We start from the raw sequence: 19487 nt of genomic DNA, 5'->3' as shown, positions 1-19487 counted from the left end.
GGCTTCCTCTGTTACCTAGGAAACCTTGCTCTCTGTGGCTGTAGCCATCTTGGTTTGGGTTAATTTGCATACTCGCTCTGATTGGATGGTGGGCGTGGCTTGTGGGTGTGTCAGAGGTATGGTCAATTTGCATATTTGTCTATTATTAAATAGGATTGTTTTAAGTCTCTCTCTCTCTCTCTCTCTCTCTCTCTCTCTCTCTCTCTCTCTTTCTCTCCACGTCATAAAAAATTTCCCTATTGATTTATTATTACACAGAAAGAATCTCAAGTGCTCCCATCCTTGTGCTTGGTAAAAATAGTACACAATTCTCTCTCAAAAACATGTGTTTTCTTTACTACAGGATTTCTCTATGTTTAATGTGCATCAGAATTACATGAAGGGCTTATTAAACTACAAATCATTCAACCTAGAGTTTCAGATTCAGTCAGTCTGATGTGAGGTCTGATAACTTGCATTTCTAACAAGTTCCTAAGTGATGCCTATGTTGCTGGTTTGGGGACCACAACCTGAGAACCACTGGTTTATTACTTATTTGGGTCAAAATGGAGTGCTTTAGAGTCTTGCAGTCAGTCCTTTCTACCATTACCCCAAAAAGATTATTGTAATTTAGGCTTATATTTTGCATTGCAGAATCTAAGATAATAGTAATGAAAAATAGCACCTGAATAATGCTATTCTTATACACATTATCTCACTTAAGGCAACACATGAATCTTGATAGATAAGCAAGTATTACTTTCATATTTTACCTATGGAAAGTTGAGAACTTAAATGACTTATCTGAAAGCTCAAAGAAATTAAATGGTGGAGAACAGACTTGAACCCAGGCTCTCTGACTCTAAATTTTCAATTTTTTTTCTACAAAGTCACTCTTCCTGTGAATCCCTTACATTTGTAGAGAGCTTTACACTTCTCAAATTACTTTCAGATTCATTATCTTATTTGATCCCTCTAAGAAGCAGAGTGAGGCAGGCAGGGCACATGTTATTGTCTATGTTTTGAAGATAAAGCCATTATAAAAGACTAGAGGCCCTGTGCACAACATTCGTGCACTCGGTGGGGGGGGGGGGGTCTCTCAGCTCAGCCTGCACCCTCTTGCAGTGATGACATAGGGAGCGGGCCTAAGCCAGCAGTCAGACATCCTTAGTGCTGCCACAGAGGCAGGAGAGGCTCCCGTCACCACCACTGTGCTTGCCAGCGTGAGCCTGGCTTCTGGCTGAGCAGTGCTCCCCCTGTGGGAGCGCACTGACCACCAGGGGGCAGCTCCTGCATTGAGCATCTGCCCCCTGGTGGTCAGTGCACGTCACAGAGAGTGGTTGAGCTGCCTTAGCATATCATTAGCATATTACACTTTGATTGGTTGAACAGACAATTGGACAACCCGACACTTAGCATATTAGGCTTTTATTATATAGGATGATGAGAAAAGTGGCAACTGTCATTCAGATAGTATTTCCTCACACACTAGGCTAAATTTTCCTAAAATATTTAGCAGCAGCATCTGATGAAGTAGATAAATCTTTAGATGTATTGCTTTCCAAGCCATATTTAATGGCACAGTATTTTAACCCCACCCCACAATTTTTTCTGTTTTCTTGGTAGGAATGCATTTCGAGGGAAGAGAAGTGGGGGTGAAGTTTAGGGTTACTAGTTAGTAAAAGAGTGGGAAAAGTTCTTTAATTTCTACACTTCAAATAATTAGGAAAACAGCTTTGTCTGCACACAAAAACTCGTCACCTCTAGTGTAGGGCTTTTCAAAATTTAAAGTGCACACAAACAATCCCAGGAATCTTGATAAAAAACAGATTTTGATTCAGTGGGTCTAGAGTGGAGCTCAATATTCTGCATCTCTATAAAGTTCCAAGGTTATGCCAGTTCTGTTGATCATGGTCCAACCTTGATAGGCAAGGATCAATCTTACTTCTCAAAACCATAACTATCTTTATTATTCTCTGAACCATCTCTGAATCTTTAGGGTGGAATAGAGAAATTAAAATATTTAAAAAACTGTAATAATATTTGGTGAATACAGTTTACCTTTTGGGACTTACCTACGTGTTTCTCTGTGCTAGACTATTTATACATCCTAGGATCTTCCAACTTACTTTGATCTCAAGATGCAGAATGATGTTTAAAATGTGGTCCATGGAATCATAGCACCAATATTATGTGGGTGCTATTATTAGAAAGGCAAATTTCAGGACCCATCCCAGACCTAGTGAATCAGAATTTGGATTATTTTTATTTTTAATGTATTTTTATTGTTGTTAATATTACAGATATATCCCATCCTCCTGACCCTCGCTACTCCCAGGCCCTACCTGCCCCACCCCAGGGAAATGAATTGACCAACAAAATAAGAGCCAAAGCAGGGAGGCATGGAACAGACTGACATACCTCAATGTGGGCTGGGGAGGACGAGAAGAAATAAACCAAAGTACTTATATACTTATATACATAGCTCATGGACAAGGGCAAAATAGAGTACCAAATTTGCATTTTCACAAGATTCCAGATGACTTCCCAGCACAATACAGTTGAAAATCATTCCTTTAAAGCTGCTTGCCCTCCTGTGCTTACTTAGTCACCATTCTGCTCACCTGGCTGGTCATTTGACTCATTGGGAGGCTTTAATCCTACAGTCTCAGAATTCACCGAAAGAGATCATTAAAGTGTGGGTTGAGCCAGGGAACCTTTTTTTTTGCCAGGGAACCTTTTTTTTTTTTTAATTTTTTAAAATTTGCCTCTAGGTAATTCTGTTGATTGGCCAGATTCAGAAATCCAATTGGTTATCTAATAGTGGAAATGACAACTACGCCACAGGTGGCTCCACCCAGGAGGACTGGTTTATAGTGAATCACAGGAGGTATTATAAAACTTATGGCTCTGCAATGGAGGCTCCTGTCTTGCAAAGGAGGTTCTTTGACTCAACCTGTCAACTGTTCTCTACTACCAAAACCAGGTGGGCCTGAACTTCTGGCACCCAATCCCCAACCTCCACTATAGCACTAGTTCATTGCAGTGACAGTGCTAAAAGCTTTGTTGCCACACATTCACAAAACAAAAATTTCCAGTTATAAAAATCTGCAGTAAACATTTCACAGAGTCTCTTATTGAAAGAAAATATCCTATATATTTGAAATGTATATTATTCAATAAAACAAAACTATAGTTTTAAAAATACATGTTTTTATTGATTTTTATTTGTTTGTGTTTTTTTTTTTTAATATTTTTACTAGAGGCCCAGTGCACAAAATTTGTGCACGGGTAAGGTCCTTAGGCCTGGCTGGCAATCAGGGCCGATCAGGGCATTTTGGCTGCCAGCCGGGGCCTTCCTTCATTCTGCACCGCCCCTTGGTGGTCAGAGCACATCATAGCGAGCTATCGAACTACTGGTCTCCCCATCAAACTCCTGAGGGGACACTTTGCATATTAGCCTTTAATATATATAGATTGATTTCAGAGAGAAAGGGGGAGGGTGAGAGAGATAGAAACATAAATGATGAGAGAGAATCATTGATCAGCTGCCTTCTGCACACCCACACTGGGGATGGAGCTTGCAACCTGGGCATGTGCCTTTACCAGGAATTGAACCATGACCTCCTGGTTCATAGGTCAATGCTCAATCACTGAGCCATGCCAGCTGGGCTGGTGTTTTTGTTTTGTTTTTGTTTGTTTGTTTGTTTTTTTTAGAGACAGAGAAAGAGACAGGGAGAGAAAGAGAAAAACATCAATGTGAGAATAAAACATTGACCAGTTGCCTTCTGTACACACCCTGACTAGGGACACAAAGGGCATATAAACTGACCGGCAATTGAGTGGGTGACCTTTTGGTGTATGGGATGATGCACAACCAACTGAGCCACACAGGCCAGGGCAAGCATAGTTTATGATGATTTTGTTCTTAAAGTCTAAACTATAAGCAGGTTCTAACCGAGTCTGAGATTTATTTAGAATATGTAATTCATTTATTCATTCATAAATACTTAGTGAGTATTTACTCTGTGCTAGGCACTATAATGGAACTTAGGACGTGTAGGTACCTGCTTTCACAAGGAAAATACTAAAACAAGTAAACAAATGTTAATACAATTACTGAGTGTGATAACTGTGAGGAGAACAATTGCTAAAAAAAAAAAAGGATGTTAAAGAGTATTTTAGAGTAACTGAGTTAAGACTGAGGATTTCAGAGCATTCTCTATAGACTAATGGATGATGAAAATCAGAAGTGACTCAGCACATCAGTACAACACAAGTGAAAGATTTTAATGGGACCTGGCCAGAAAACTTTATTGAAATTTGCAAAAACTTCTCAGCCATTTTATAGATCCTAAAATCTATGTTACACATAATTAAAATGCAATTTTAATAGTTCTATGATATGGCTTCCTGGAGGAAGTGTCAAAAGTCTTGCAAGAGAAAGTTATACTGGCAAAATGATGACATAGAGGGATAAGAAAACATATTTCAAATCTGTAAAGGCTCAAAAGAAAGTGGATAATGCATATTTTTGAAATATAATTACTATAGTCTATCGACTGCATAAAGTTGAATGGTTAGGGTTTAGTAGAATAAGTTGAATGAAGGACTTTAATGCTCAGTAGTTGGAACTTTATCCCAAAAGCATTAGGGAGTTGGGAAATTAAACAGAAAAATCAACTTGACCATTTTAATATTTAGAAATAGTGTTTTTGTAGTAGGGGAAAATATCTAGTAGCAAAGGGTCCAATTGAATAACTGTTGAAATACAGGTGAGAGAAAATGTTGGTTTATCTTCATTTTGACAATGACAATTTTTGGAAAAGAGAATGAATTGGTAACTACTAAGGAGGTAGAATCAAGACAATATATCAAATGAATCATTCTTGGAGAAAAAAGGAAAAAAAAACAAGTTCAGTTTCACTCTCAATTTTCTAACTCAGACAATTTTTATTTTGTACTCTGAGCATCTCTTGCAGTTTATCCTCTAGTTCCTTTGCTCCCAACCACCCTCAGTTAATGTCTTGATTCGTGGGAGCTAGGATTACGCTCCTTATCAAGAACCTCAGTTAGATCTATTCTGACATCTCATGAGGATTCTTAGGATAGACTAAGCTGACATTCACAGTCAAGATCCCACAGTTAACTATAGGTGGTCCATAAGATAACCTATCACTTTTTCTTGTATAAGTGAGCCAAATCAATACACTGTGAGTCCTACTGTCTCTTCTTATACAGTGGTTTGTTTGGCTCATAAATAAATTAACCTGCACTTATCTTAATGACTTGCATTGTATTAATATCTGCCCATTGCCATAATTTCACAATCACTTCGATCTTTTTAATATGCCTCTCCAAAAAAACTATACTTACTGCTTTCTTTTTGTTTTGTTTTTATTGTGGAACCTCACTGTTACTGGTCAGTGGCTCAATCATGAAAATCATAGGTCATTTTTCTGGTGTTGCAACATCAATTTTGTTTAAAAAAAGGGTGTTGCAATTTACAACTTGTAGGTTCTATATATCTATAATTAATAGATATTTGCTGTTACGTAGCCAGACTCAGTATAAACTATCCCCTAGGAGAAGCATGGATACATGAATGAGCTACTTTAGAAAATCTCTCTCTAACATGGCACTGTTGTCATGTACTTTTTGAAAAAGGTACACCTCCAGTGGGTTTGTTGAGATGTGATGCAATCTACCTAATAAAAGAGTAACATGCTAATTGACCATACCTCCGTGATGCCCACCAGCCAATCAGGAGTGAGTATGCAAATTAGCCCAACAAAGATGGTGGGTTAATTTGCATACACAGGCACCGAGTGGCTGGGGGTGGGGCGACAGCGCAGGCATTCTGCACCACCCCAGCTGCTCCGGGCCTCTGGGCAGCGTGGGAAGGAGGAAAGGCAGCTCCAGGCCTGAGCAGAAAGGTGACTCCGGGCTGGAGTGGAAAGGTGGCTCTGGGCTGGAGTGGAAAGGTGACTCCGGGCTGGAGTGGAAAGGTGGCTCTGGGCTGGAGCAGAAAGGCGGCTCCGGCCAGAGCCAAGGTGCTGCTGGCAGCCAGGGGAAGGAAGGCCCATTCTTGCATGAATCTTTATGCATCAGGCCTCAGTGTAAGACATAAAATGGTAAATGTTATCTTGATAAGAACATTTAAAAAATCTCCCAAGTTGTTGTATTGAAATGGAAAATATACCTGGATAAAGATAGCATTGAGGTTGTTTTCAATCAAATTATTAGTCTCCCCCCAAATTATCATTATAGGAAGCTAATGTATGAGTAAATATAATTAAAATAAATAATAAAATAAGAATATCAATAATATCTAATACTAAACTAAGAACTTTGCTTACATATTCTCTTTTCATTCTCATGATAACCTTTGATAACAATTCTATGTTTACACCTATTTTAAATGAGAAAATACAAACTATTTGGAATAATGGCAAAAATATTTGGAGTAGTGAGATACTGAGAGATGTAAACTTTTATGCTTTATTAGATCATGTACAAAGTTTATGATTAAACTATTCTCCCTCCCCTACCCAAGCTTCCACAATGTTCTGGAGCACCCAAGGCTAAGCTAGCCCTTCAAGGACACGTCTAGGGTGATTAATTTCTCTTTGAAAAAAGTATTCTGGAGGTTTGATGAGAGATGCCGACGTGGTGCTAGGACATTTGTTCAATACTCCTCAGAATGGCCAGCACAGCTGGTTGTGGAGATCCTCCCAGGGCTTAAAGGTTGACAGTGCTAGTTATTGGAAGTCTTATGCAGGGTTTTTAAGGTGTGGATGCCAGTAATCATGTGGTTAAATTGCGTAGTCTTTGTTTTCTTTTTCAAATATATTTTACTGATTTTTTACAGAGAGGAAGGGAGAGGGATAGAGAGTTAGAAACATCGATGAGAGAGAAACATCGATCAGCTGCCTCCTGCACACCACCTACTGGATATGTGCCCACAACCAAGGTACATGCCCTTGACTGGAATCGAACCTGGGACCCTTGAGTCTGCAGGCCAACGCTCTATCCACTGAGCCAAACCGGTTAGGGCATGTAGTCTTTGTTTTCTAAGTTGCCCATTTGTTTTCATGATAAGGTTACTGAAAAAGAGTTTGTGTTGACTTTATTAGGCTATTTTGAAATCATCTGTGTGGGAAAAGAATAGGTTTCTGACTTAAACTTAATATTTTCATACACACAAACAACTGTCTATATTTACCTGCTATACTGGTAAAGTATATATACTGGTATATTCAGCATTGTATATTTATAACCGGTATACAAGTAAGATACTGAAAAAATATATAGCAAGTGTTTTATTTATTTTTCTTTGAAAAGAAGACAGGAATATTAAAAAGTAAAAGAAAAATAATGTGTGCTAAAAAGAGATTTAAACATTAACAAAGGTAGCATAATTAAACATTGACATCATGGTTTCACATAAAGATGCTCCCTGGATTCTTAAATGCAAGAATATATATATATATTTTTTTCCTGCCTGGGACACTCTTATCTCCCTATTTTCTTGGCCAGGTCCATTCATCCTGGAGGTCTCAGCATAAGTTTCCCTCAGGGGAGCCATGCTGGCCTTGCAGATTTTACTATATGGCCCTGTTTTATGACTTTATTGAATGCTATAATTTTCCTTTATACTATATAAATCTAATCAAAGGGTTATTCATGCAATTATTAGTTTAATGTTCTGCTTTCTCGTTGAACTATAAGCTCCATTTGTGCAGGGACCATGTCTGCCATGCTCTTCATTTTGTCCTTTTACAAAGTGAGCATTCCATAAATATTTCTTGCCCAAAGAACAAATTATGAAATGGAGATCAAGGATAATTTGGATATAATTCTGTATTGACAGATGAGATATTTAAGAAACAATATACAAGTAAGACAATGAAAAGAGAGCAGCAGCAAATTTTTTTCTGCTGTTTGTAAAGAAAAATGGAATATTAAAAATAAAAATGCAAGAAATAAATTAAAACAACGAATAGAGCAAGTTGCACCATTACTCTCATTTATATTGTTACCAAGTAGTCAAGAGCCTTTGCCTGCAAAGTGTCCAGGTTTGATTCTTCCACATTCATATACTACCAAGATTGACCCACAGAACCTTCTGGAAGGTCCATATAAGAAAAAAATTCTCAGAGAAAGAATTTCCTGAAACTTAAATTGTAGATCATATACTCTCTGTGTGAAGTGTGAAGTCCTGTCTATTCTAATATGCTAACTAAAAAGAGCAGATGATAATTACCTATTACACGTACTTCTGGAATTTAAATAAATGAGCATATTTTAACATTATATATTTTTTCTAAGCCTTGAGGACAGAGTCTAGGCTGAAAATAATAATAAGTGGTTGAGTTAAAAAATTAGAAGTAAGACAGATGGGGTTAAAGCATTAATGGAGTTTAAAAGTACTGTCAAGATTCAAATTTAGAAATGAATTAAGAGGAAATGTCCAGCCAAATGTTTAAAACCCAACATCCAATGAGAAAATGGGATTTCAGATTCTCCAGAGTCCCCTGGGCTCCTCCCAGCACAATGTTTTCCCACCCATTCCACCAAAATGCAAAATATGTCTTACTTTGTGTCAATGCCACATCTGGCCTTTGGCTTGGACAGAGAATTGTATAGCACTGATTAAGTTGTTCTCAGCGTGAATGGTCAATGTGCTTTTTTTTTTTCTTTCTTTCTTTCAGGTATAGAAAGCTACTGAGGTTGTAAAAACCTTTATAGAAATGAAATGCATAAAAACTTCCTGTAACCCTGAACAATCTTGACACCACACGAGGCATACTTGAGAAAGAGACTTCCTCTGGAGTGTGAGAAGAAAGATTTAGAAACAAAGTTAAGAGAAGATGAGAGTAGCATGGCTCACAGAAGGGAGATCAAACACTCTATAGAAAATACATGTTACGGTGCAATTGCCCTCTGGGAGTTACAGGATTATGAAAGCCTAACTTAATTAAGGAAGAAAATAGGTCACATTTAACCACCACATACATGGCACATCATTTTGACTATACAGAATAAGAGGAGAGAAAATGAAGAAATCAGAAATACAGGGAAGACAACCACAGAAAGCATCAATCTCTTTTTCCTCCATCTCAGTCCGGTATACATATGTTTTGATTTTATATGTATGAAGGATTCACAATCCTTCTAACATCCTGCTTTAAGACCATTAGCAGTATACTTGAAAGAGTAATTTCAGGTGTCAAAAGAAAGAGAAATAAAGTGGCCCAACCTAAAATTAAAAATATAAAACCTGAATCAAGAGGTAAAAATATTCTTCCACTCATAAAAAATATACCTTGCACTTCCTTCCCTTCCTCCCCCCATGTCATCAAATGACAGGTAATCAGGTCCTTGTGAACCCTGCATGGAATCTTCCCCCTTTCAGGGCTCAGAGTCCCTGTGGGGTCGAGCTAATTACAGGTAAGTTTCCTCTGCCAGCCAGTCACACTCTGTACTGTTGAAGGCACAATTAATAATTGAACAAAGCTAGCTGGGGTTTTTTGTGTTTTTTTTTTTCTTCTCACAAGGCCACGGGTTGCAGGTAGCCTTGCTGTCACACAGGGAGCACAGCCTCTTCTTTGGGTGTCTCCAAGAAAGGCTTTTGCAATATAGGCTGAAAAGGATCATCCCATTTTCAATTTTTGGGGAAAAAAAAAAGCAAAATAATCCACAAAAAACAAAAATGAAAAAAATAAGTCCTAGTTTTCTTTATAGGACAGGAAAGGCAAATTCTCTCTCCTGTCCCCAGGAATATGATTATGATCAGATAGATGCTTATTTAGGTCAGATGTGAAAGAGATGAAAGTGTGGGCTGGGGAATTAATACCATTGTAAGGGAGAACTGGAGTTTGCCCTTGAGTCTGTGAATGCAGCGGGAGTTAGTTTTGCATACGCCAGAATAGAATTTGACCCACAGAGAGGACCTAGATAGAGTATTATAGAAGAATAAAGTTCTTTTCCTTGAGATGTGCTTAGGAACTAAATGAATGATATCTCCAAAGCCCTATAGCATTAAGGATGAGTGCAGAAATCCTCATCCTATGCTCCAAGACATAGGCTTGAACAGGACTCTGTCTGTAAACTATACTCTAAAAGGTCAGATAGAAAACATTTTAGGCTTTGGGGCTAAGCCACCTTTGTTTCAACTATTCAACTCTGCTGTTTTAGGGCAAAGGCAGTGATAGACAATATATAAATGAGTGAGCATGGCTGTGTTTCCATAAAACTTTATTCATGGGCACTGAAATGTGAATGTCATATATTTTGTCATAACAAAAATAGAATTCTTCTTTTGAAATGTTTCCTAACCATTTAAAAACCATTCTTAGCTTGCAGGCTGTACAAAAGTGGAGCAGGCTGAATTTGGCCCAGGAGATGTAGTTTGCTGCCTCCTGGTCTGCCTATTGGAAACCCCTGTGAATACACTTATTTTTCTAGCTGATTTTTTGGGTTCTCTTAGTGTATCTAGATGCTGCCTTTACTGTGGAATATCTGGTCTACCTATGGCCTTTGTTGACTTGAAACATCATGTATAACCAGGTTATTCAGAGTTCAAATCACATGTTCATTATCACTAAAAAGTTTACTAGAGCCCAGGCAGTGTGACTCAGTGGTTGAGCTTTGACCCATAAACCAAGAGGTCATGGTTACATTCTGGGTCAGGGCTCATGCCTGGGTTGTGGGCTCAATACCCAGTGGGGGCGTGCAGGAGGCAGCTAATTGATGTTTCTCTCTCATCGATGTTTCTATTTCTCTATCGCACTCTCTTTCTCTCTTTCTAAAAAATCAGTAAAAAAAAAAAAATATATATATATATATATATATATATATATATATATATATATATATATTTTAAAAAGTTTACCAGAGTTAGCCATGAAGTTCTAAACTCCTAGACTAAGCCTTGAAACTCTGATTCTAGCTAACTATTTTTCTGAAAACAAGGGATAGAAACAGAATATATCTTTAGATTCAGGTCACTAATAGCATTGTTTGCCTGAGAAAAAACATTTACTAGGCAATAGTGCACTTAAAGAAATAAAATAGTTTTATTAATGTAGTTCATTTCTTGATTATAAATTGAATATAATCCATCTTCCTTCTTTCTTCTGTTCTTTACAACTTTTTTCACAGAAATTAAGAGATTATAAAGAATATATTATATATACATTTAAATTAAGTATAGAAGGTGAGACAATATTAAAATAATGGTAAGAAAACAAGAAGAAAGCAAGAATTTGATGCCATAAAATTCATATAGTTTGCTTAAAATCCATATTGTTAACTTGTAATTGACATAGGATTTCCTATATTCTTTTATAAATGGGCCATAAATTTGGCTCTACCTTTGGTAATAGTCAATACAATGAAGGATTCACGATCACTTATAAAAACTCACTGGGTTCATTTATAGAACAAACCATTGCTTAGAAAAAGGACAATTGAAAAATGAAAATAAATAGCAATTTCATTAAAGGGTCCTTGAAATGGAAACTATGTAATAAAATTAACTATCTCTCAAAAAGGTTACAACAAAAGCAATAATTTTAGAGGAGATCTTTTATGACATCTTTAAATGGGGACCAATAGTTTTTATAACAAACTAGAGGCCCGGTGCACGAATCCATGCACCAGTGAGGTCCCTCAGCCTGGCCTGCAGGATCGGGCTGAAACGGGCTCTCTGACATCCCCGGAGGGGTCCAGGATTGCAAGAGGGCACAGGCCAGCACCCAGGAACCCCACTGGTGCATGATTGGAGCTGGGGAGGAACTGCAGGAGGGCTCCAGGGCATGTCTGGCCTATCTCACTCAGTCCTGATCAGCTGGACCCCAGCAGCAAACTAACCTACCAGTCAGAGCATCTGCCCCCTGGTGGTCAGTGCACATCATAGTGACTGATCGATCAGTCGACTCTCTGCCCCCTGATGGTCAATGCACATCATAGTGAGCAGTTGAGCGGCCTTAGCATATCATTAGCATATTAATCTTTGATTGGTTGAACCACTGACTGGACGACTGGACACTTAGCATATTAGGCTTTTATTATATAGGATTGTCATTCAGTAAAAGCAGTTCTACTTGGGACAGGGGTAGGTGGTATAAATTTGGGGGATGACATAATTCTATTCAAGTAGAATGTGCTCTGGTGGTTTAATTTAATCCAGGGGAAAGGTATGTGATACCCAGAGGTTCATACTTCAAATTACCCTCCATATGTATTTTTTTCCCATGTGAGGGTATAAAATGGGTTTGAGAGGAAATGAGCTTGATCTATAAAATAAGTACCTCATTTATTGTTTTTATATATTATAAATAAATGACAAGTTGCATACATTAACAGTGAGGATGGGTACTGAGTAACATTTTTCTCAAGAAAGTAGAAGCCTCTAGTAAGAATATCTGCTTAAATAAAAGACTGTTCCATAGATTGGTCCACACTTCACTTGATACATTAATTTGAGGGCTAACATAAAATGAAGGCCAATATCCTCACACCACAAAATACAGAGTTGTGGTGTTTTTTTAAGATGCTATAACCAAATACTATTCTGGCCTTTTAAAATATCTCAGGATAGCTTTCCTTGTATGTCTAGCTTTGTACAACAACTATGTATGGTGTTTGTTCCAAAATAAAAATTGTTGTAAATTAATCTCTAGATACTTTTACAAAGAAACTTTAAGAGAATATCAGGTATAAGTCAGTTAAAAGTTGGAAGAAAAAAGCTGGGAGCTATCTGCTAAAAGAAATGATATTTCATAAGACTAATTGATCCACACTTCCTCTTTATAGAAAAACTAAATAGCAGGCTCCATTCTACAAAGGGTGTCATTTGCAAAGGTATGATTTTGCACATAAAAAAGTGTAATTTGTAGAGGAGTATGCATATAGTTAATCCTTAATAATTTGGTAAAATATTTAAATGAAGTTCAAAAAGCAGCAGGACCTGAGAACCCAGTTATGGGGAAGGTGGTGGAAAAGAGGAGGAGAGAATGCAAAAAACATTCCTGGTAAAATGAAATTCTAATTTTTACTGAATTAGTATCAATAGGTGGAGATCCATAATGAAGTCATGCAGCCCAGACTATGCCTAATGCCCCTTCACTGAGCCAGGTGCCAAGGACAGGACAATAGAAGTCACAATTTCGTATTTCTCCTGAAAATTTTCTTCACAAGGTGCTGCATATTAGGAAACTATAGTTAAAATCAAAGCAAAATAAAAACACACACAAAGTATATAAATGTAATCCATACAAAACATGTGCCCCAAGACACTCAAGCACTGAACTGGAATATATTTTAAACATAATATGAAGTAATTTAAGACATTTAATGATTCTATATTTATTGCCTTGGGGAGTGTTCTACTGAAAATAAAATAAAATATATATATATATACATTTGTACCATAGTTGTAGACTTTATAGAGATGAACACATTAGCTAAGACCAGGGAGGACCCTAAATAACTTCTATGTCACAATTCTATTAGTGTTATAATAACAAGATAGATGTTTGCCTTTCAGATCCACTGGAATCTCAGAAGTGTTGAGATCTCTTAAATAGTGTGTGGCATTTTGGAGACTGGAGGGTTGCTTACCAGTTGGTGTAAGGTGTCTCCAGGTGATAACAGGTTCAGGACGGCCATTGGCCATGCAGACCAGGGTCACATTGCTGCCCTCATTCACAGTGACATCCGAGGAGATGTTGGAGATCTTTGGTGGAACTGTAAAGATAAAAGCAAATGGAATATGTAACTATGTCAGTAAGTCAGGTTTGCAGCATTGGTCCATGCACCTGGAAGTGGCAAATATGAGCTAAGTACTCTTATAACTTTAGACCTTGGAAGTTGGGGGTTAAGAAGCCAGGGTGCTTGAGGACTTCCTAGACACTTAGTGAGCAAATAAAAGCATGAGCCTTACTATAAGGTGAGACTCTTTCCACTAAGGCCAAGTGCTATAGGAAGTACACAGAGGAGTATAATGAAAATGACTCAGATCTTTTCTGATTAGAATGACTTTTTTTGACTATTAGAGATTGTAGACATACATATTAAGAAAAAAATTTTATTACTGTTACTTACATTTTCTTATATATATAAAATGAGTATAATCCAATCTCTCTTGAAATGTCAGGAAAAAAGTGTTATTTAATATAACATTTCATAGTTGTGTTATTAAGATACTAGAGGCCCAGTGCATGAAATTTGTGCATGGAGGGCAGTTCCTCAGCCTGGCTTGCACCCTCTCCAATCTGGGACCCCTCGGGGGATATATGACCTGCAGTCAGACATCCCTCTCGCAATCCGGGATGACTGGCTTCTAACCACTCACCTGCCTGCCTGTCTGATCACCCCTAACCCCTCTGCCTGCCTGCCTGATCACCCCTACTTTGCCCCCCTGCCAGTCTGATTGCCCCTAACCTCTCTGCCTGCCTGATCGCCCCTAACTGCCTCTGCCTGCCTGCCTGATTTCCCCTAACTGCCCTCCCCTGCTGGCCTGATCGCTCCTAACTGCCTCTGCCTGCCTGCCTGATCACCCCTATCTGATCTCCCAAGCAGGCCTGATCTCACCCCCAACTGCCCTCCCCTGCCAGCCTGATCACCCCTAACTGCCTCTGCCTCAGCCCCCACCACCATGGCTTTGTCTGGAAGGAAGTTGGACATCTGGAAGATAGCCGGTTGACCCGGTCTAATTAGCATATTACCCTTTTATTAGTATAGATAGATTATATAGGATAGGATTGCTTAAATGGGGAAGGGGAGCCTTTTTCAGCAGGAGGAGATGCTCTTGGCAGACAAAAATACATAATCCCTATATCTGGACTGATAGCCAGCCATATGCACTATACTGCCAAACTGGTCATTAAAGAATTGAATCTCTTTCTTTTTTTTTTTTTTTTTTTTCCAATTTTTTATTAAGGTATTATATGTGTACATATCTTACCATTGCCCTCCCCACACCCCACTCCCATATATGCCCCCACCCCCCAGAGTTTTGCATCCATTGGTTATGCTTATATGCATGCATACAAGTCCTTCGGTTGATCTCTTATCTCCCCCACCTCTCCCTAACCTTCCCCTTGTAATTTGACAGTCTGTTTGATGCTTTACTGTCTCTGTATCTATCTTTTTGTTCAAGTTTATAATGTTCTTTATTATCCATAAATGAGTGAGATCATGTGGTATTTTTCTTTCATCGACTGACTTATTTCACTTAACATAATGTTCTCCAATTCCTCCCAGGTTGCTGCAAATGATGAGAATTCCTTCTTTTTTATGGCAGCATAGTATTCCATTGTGTAGATGTACCACAGTTTTCTGATCCAGTCATCTGCTGACGGGCACCTAGGCTGTTTCCAAATCTTAGCTATGGTGAATTGTGCTGCTATGAACATAGGGGTGCATATATCCTTTCTAATTGGTGTTTCTAGTTTCTTCGGATATATTCCCAGGAGTGGGATTACTGGGTCAAATGGGAGTTCCATTTTCAGTTTTTTGAGGAAACTCCATACTGTTCTCCACAGTGGCTGCACCAGTCTGCAATCCCACCAGCAGTGCACGAGGGTTCCTTTTTCTCCGCATCCTCGCCAACACTTGTCGTTTGTTGATTTGTTGATGATAGCCATTCTGACAGGTGTGAGATGGTACCGCATTGTTGTTTTGATTTGCATCTCTCGGATAATTAGTGACGTTGAGCATGTTTTCATGTGTCTCTTGGCCTTCCTTCTGTCTTCTTTTGAAAAGATTCTATTTAGGTCTGTTGCCCATTTTTTTATTGGATCATTTATCTTCCTTTTATTAAGTTGTATAAGCTGCCTGTAGATGTTGGAGATTAAACCTTTATCAGTGATGCCATTTGCAAATATGTTCTCCCATGCAGTGGGCCTTCTTGTTGTTTTGTTGATGGTTTCTTTTGCTGTGAAAAAGCTTTTTATTTTGATGTAGTCCCATTTGTTAATTTTCTCTTTAGCTTCCATTGCCCTAGGGGCAGTGTCAGTGAAGAATTTCTTTTGGCATATGTCTGACATTTTGCTGCCTGTGGATTGCTCTAGTATTTTTATGGTTTCCCGTCTTATGTTTAAGTCCTGTATCCATTTTGAGTTTATTTTTGTGTATGGCGTAAGTTGGTGATCAAGCTTCATTTTTTTGCATGTATCTGTCCAATTTTCCCAACACCATTTATTGAAGAGACTGTCTTTATTCCATTGTATGTTCATGCCTCCTTTGTCAAATATTAATTGAGCATAGTGGTTTGGGTCAATATCTGGATTCTCTATTCTGTTCCATTGATCTATATGTCTGTTCTTGTGCCAGTACCAGGCTGTTTTGAGAACAGTGGCTTTGTAATACAGCTTGAAATCTGGTATTGAGATCCCTCCTACTTTATTCTTCTTTCTCAGGATTGCTGTGGCTATTCGGGGTCTTTTTTTATTCCAGATGAATTTTTGGAGAGTTCTTTCAAGGTCTGTGAAATATGCCGTTGGTATTTTAATGGGGAGTGCATTGAATCTATAGATTGCTTTGGGTAGTATGGACATTTTAATGATGTTGATTCTACCAATCCATGAACATGGTATGTTCTTCCTTCTGTTTACGTCTTCCTCTATCTCTTTTTTCAGTGTCCTGTAGTTTTCCGTGTATAGGTCTTTTACCTCCTTAGTTAAGTTTATTCCTAGGTATCTTAATTTTTTTGGTGCGATGGTAAATGGTATTGCCTTTTTAGTCTCTCTGTCTGTAAGTTCACTATTGGTGTATAGAAAGGCCATAGATTTCTTGGCGTTAATTTTGTATCCTGCTACATTGCCGAATTCATTTATTAAGTCTATGAGTTTTTTGACGGAGTCTTTCGGATTTTTTATGTACAATATCATGTCGTCTGCAAATAAAGACAGCTTTACTTGTTCTTTTCCAATCTGGATGCCTTTTATTTCTTCTTCTTGTCTAATTGCAATGGCTAATACTTCCAGTACTATGTCAAACAGGAGTGGTGAGAGTGGGCATCCCTGTCTTGTTCCTGTTCTTAGGGGAAATGTCTTTAGTTTTTGTCCATTGAGTATGATGTTTGCTGTGGGTTTATCATATATAGCTTTTATTATGTTGAGGTATGAGCCATCTATTCCCACCTTGTTGAGAGCTTTTATCAAGAAAGGGTGTTGGATTTTGTCAAATGCTTTTTCTGCATCAATTGATATGACTATGTGATTTTTATCTTTCAATTTGTTTATGTGATGTATCACGTTTATTGATTTGCGGATATTGTACCATCCTTGCATTCCTGGGATAAATCCTACTTGGTCATGGTGTATGATCTTTCTGATGTACTGCTGGAGCCGATTTGCTAGAATTTTGTTGAGGATTTTGGCATCTATGTTCATGAGGGATATTGGTCTGTAATTCTCTTTCATTGTGTTGTCTTTATCTGGTTTTGGTATTAGGGTGATGCTGGCTTCATAGAAGGAGCTTGGAAGTGTTCCTTCCACTTGAATTTTTTGGAATAGTCTGAGGAGGATAGGTTTTAGTTCTTCCTTGAATGTTTGGTAAAACTCTCCTGTGAAGCCATCTGGCCCCGGGCTTTTGTTTGCTGGAAGCTTTTTGATGACTGCTTCAATTTCGTCCATAGTTATTGGCCTATTGAGCTGTTTAGATTCTTCTTGATTGATTTTTGGAAGGTTATATTTTTCTAGGAATATGTCCATTTCCTCCAGATTGTCCAGTTTGTTGGAATAGAGTTGTTCGTAGTATTTTGTAACAATCCTTTGTATCTCAGCGGGGTCTGTTGTTATTTCACCTCTTTCATTTCTGATTTTGTTTATTTGGGTCCTCTCTCTTTGCTTCTTGGTGAGCCTGGCTAGAGGTCCATCAATCTTGTTTATCCTTTCAAAGAACCAGCTCTTGGTTTTGTTGATCTTATGTATTGTTTCTTTGGTCTCTATGTCATTTATCTCCGCTCTGATCTTTGTTATTTCCTTCCTTCTGGTTACACTGGGCTTTTCTTGCTGCTCTTTTTCTAGCTCTTTGAGTTGTAGGGTTAAGTAATTTATTACCATTGTTTCTTGTTTTTTGCAATAGGCCTGTAGAGCTATGAACTTCCCTCTCAAGACTGCTTTCGCTGTGTCCCATAGATTTTGGATTGTTGTGTTTTCATTGTCATTTGTTGCCATGATGTTTTTTATTTCTTCCTTGATCTCTCTGGTGACCCAGTCCTTGTTTAATAGCATGCTGTTTAGTCTCCATGTGTTTGATTTCTTTGGATTGTATTTATTGTAGTTGATTTCCAGTTTTATGCCACTGTGATCTGAGAAGATGCTTGATATAATTTCTATCTTCTTGAATTTGAAGAGACTTTGCCTGTGACCCAGCATATGGTCTATCTTTGAAAATGACCCATGTGCACTTGAGAAGAATGTATATTCTGTGGCTTTGGGGTGAAATGTTCTGAAGATGTCAATTAATTCCATCTGGTCTAGTGAGTCATTTAGGATTGCTGTTTCTTTGCTGATTTTTTGTTTAGAGGATTTGTCCAGTGGTGATAGTGGGGTATTAAAGTCTCCTACTATGATTGTGTTGCTATTAATCTCTCCCTTGATCTCCTCCAGGAGTTTTTTTATGTATTTGGGTGCTCCTATATTGGGAGCGTATATGTTTACCAGAATTATTTCTTCTTGTTGGATTTCTCCCTTTAGTATTATGAAGTGGCCTTCCTTATCTCTTGTTATGGCATTTACTTTGAGGTCTATTTTGTCAGATATAAGTATTGCTACCCCAGCTTTTTTTTCATTTCCATTTGCCTGAAAGATATTTTTCCATCCCTTCACTTTCAATCTGTGTGAGTCTCTTGTTCTGAGGTGGGTCTCTTGTAGACAGCATATATATGGGTCGTGTTTTTTTATCCATTCAGCTACTCGATGTCTTTTGATTGGAGCATTTAGTCCGTTTACATTTAAAGTTATTACTGAAAGGTATTTGTTTGCAGTCATATCTATTTTTGGGTCTGTATTCCTTCTTACCTGTTTATTTCTTCTTTTTACAGTATTCCCTTTAGCAATTCTTGCATTGCTGGTTTGGTGGTGATAAACTCCCTGAGGCTTTTTTTGTCTGCAAAGCTCCTGATTTCCCCTTCAATTTTGATTGATAGTCTTGCTGGATATAGTATTCTTGGATTCAGTCCTTTGCTTTGCAACACTTTGTATACCTCCTTCCATTCACTTCTAGCTTGTTGTGTTTCTGATGAGTAATCATTTGACAATCTGATGGGTGTTCCTTTGTAGGTAACTCTCTGTCTCTCTCTTGCCGCCTTTAGGATTCTCTCTTTATCATTTATATTTGCCATTGAAATTATGACATGTCTTGGTGTGGGTCTTTTGGGGTTGATCCTGCTTGGGACTCTCTTTACTTGCATAACTTTTATCTTTCCCATATCCGGGAAGTTTTCTGTCATTATTTCTTCAAATAGATTTTCTAATCCCTGCTGCTCTTCT

At 38.1% G+C, this 19487-nt stretch overlaps 1 protein-coding gene across 1 annotated transcript in view; it reads right to left on the bottom strand.

The window, feature by feature from the left end:
* Nucleotides 1–19487, bottom strand: part of LSAMP (limbic system associated membrane protein) — a 641226-nt gene that overhangs the window by 228245 nt on the left and 393494 nt on the right. The window contains exon 3 of the mRNA XM_079766437.1: nt 13609–13734. Within this exon, the coding sequence (XP_079622563.1) occupies nt 13609–13734 (126 nt within the window). The remainder of the gene's footprint in view (nt 1–13608; nt 13735–19487) is intronic.

This window comes from Cnephaeus nilssonii (assembly GCF_951640355.1).
Source record: "Cnephaeus nilssonii genome assembly, chromosome: 3".
Taxonomy (NCBI): domain Eukaryota; kingdom Metazoa; phylum Chordata; class Mammalia; order Chiroptera; family Vespertilionidae; genus Cnephaeus; species Cnephaeus nilssonii.
This window is presented reverse-complemented; position numbering and strand designations above follow the sequence as displayed.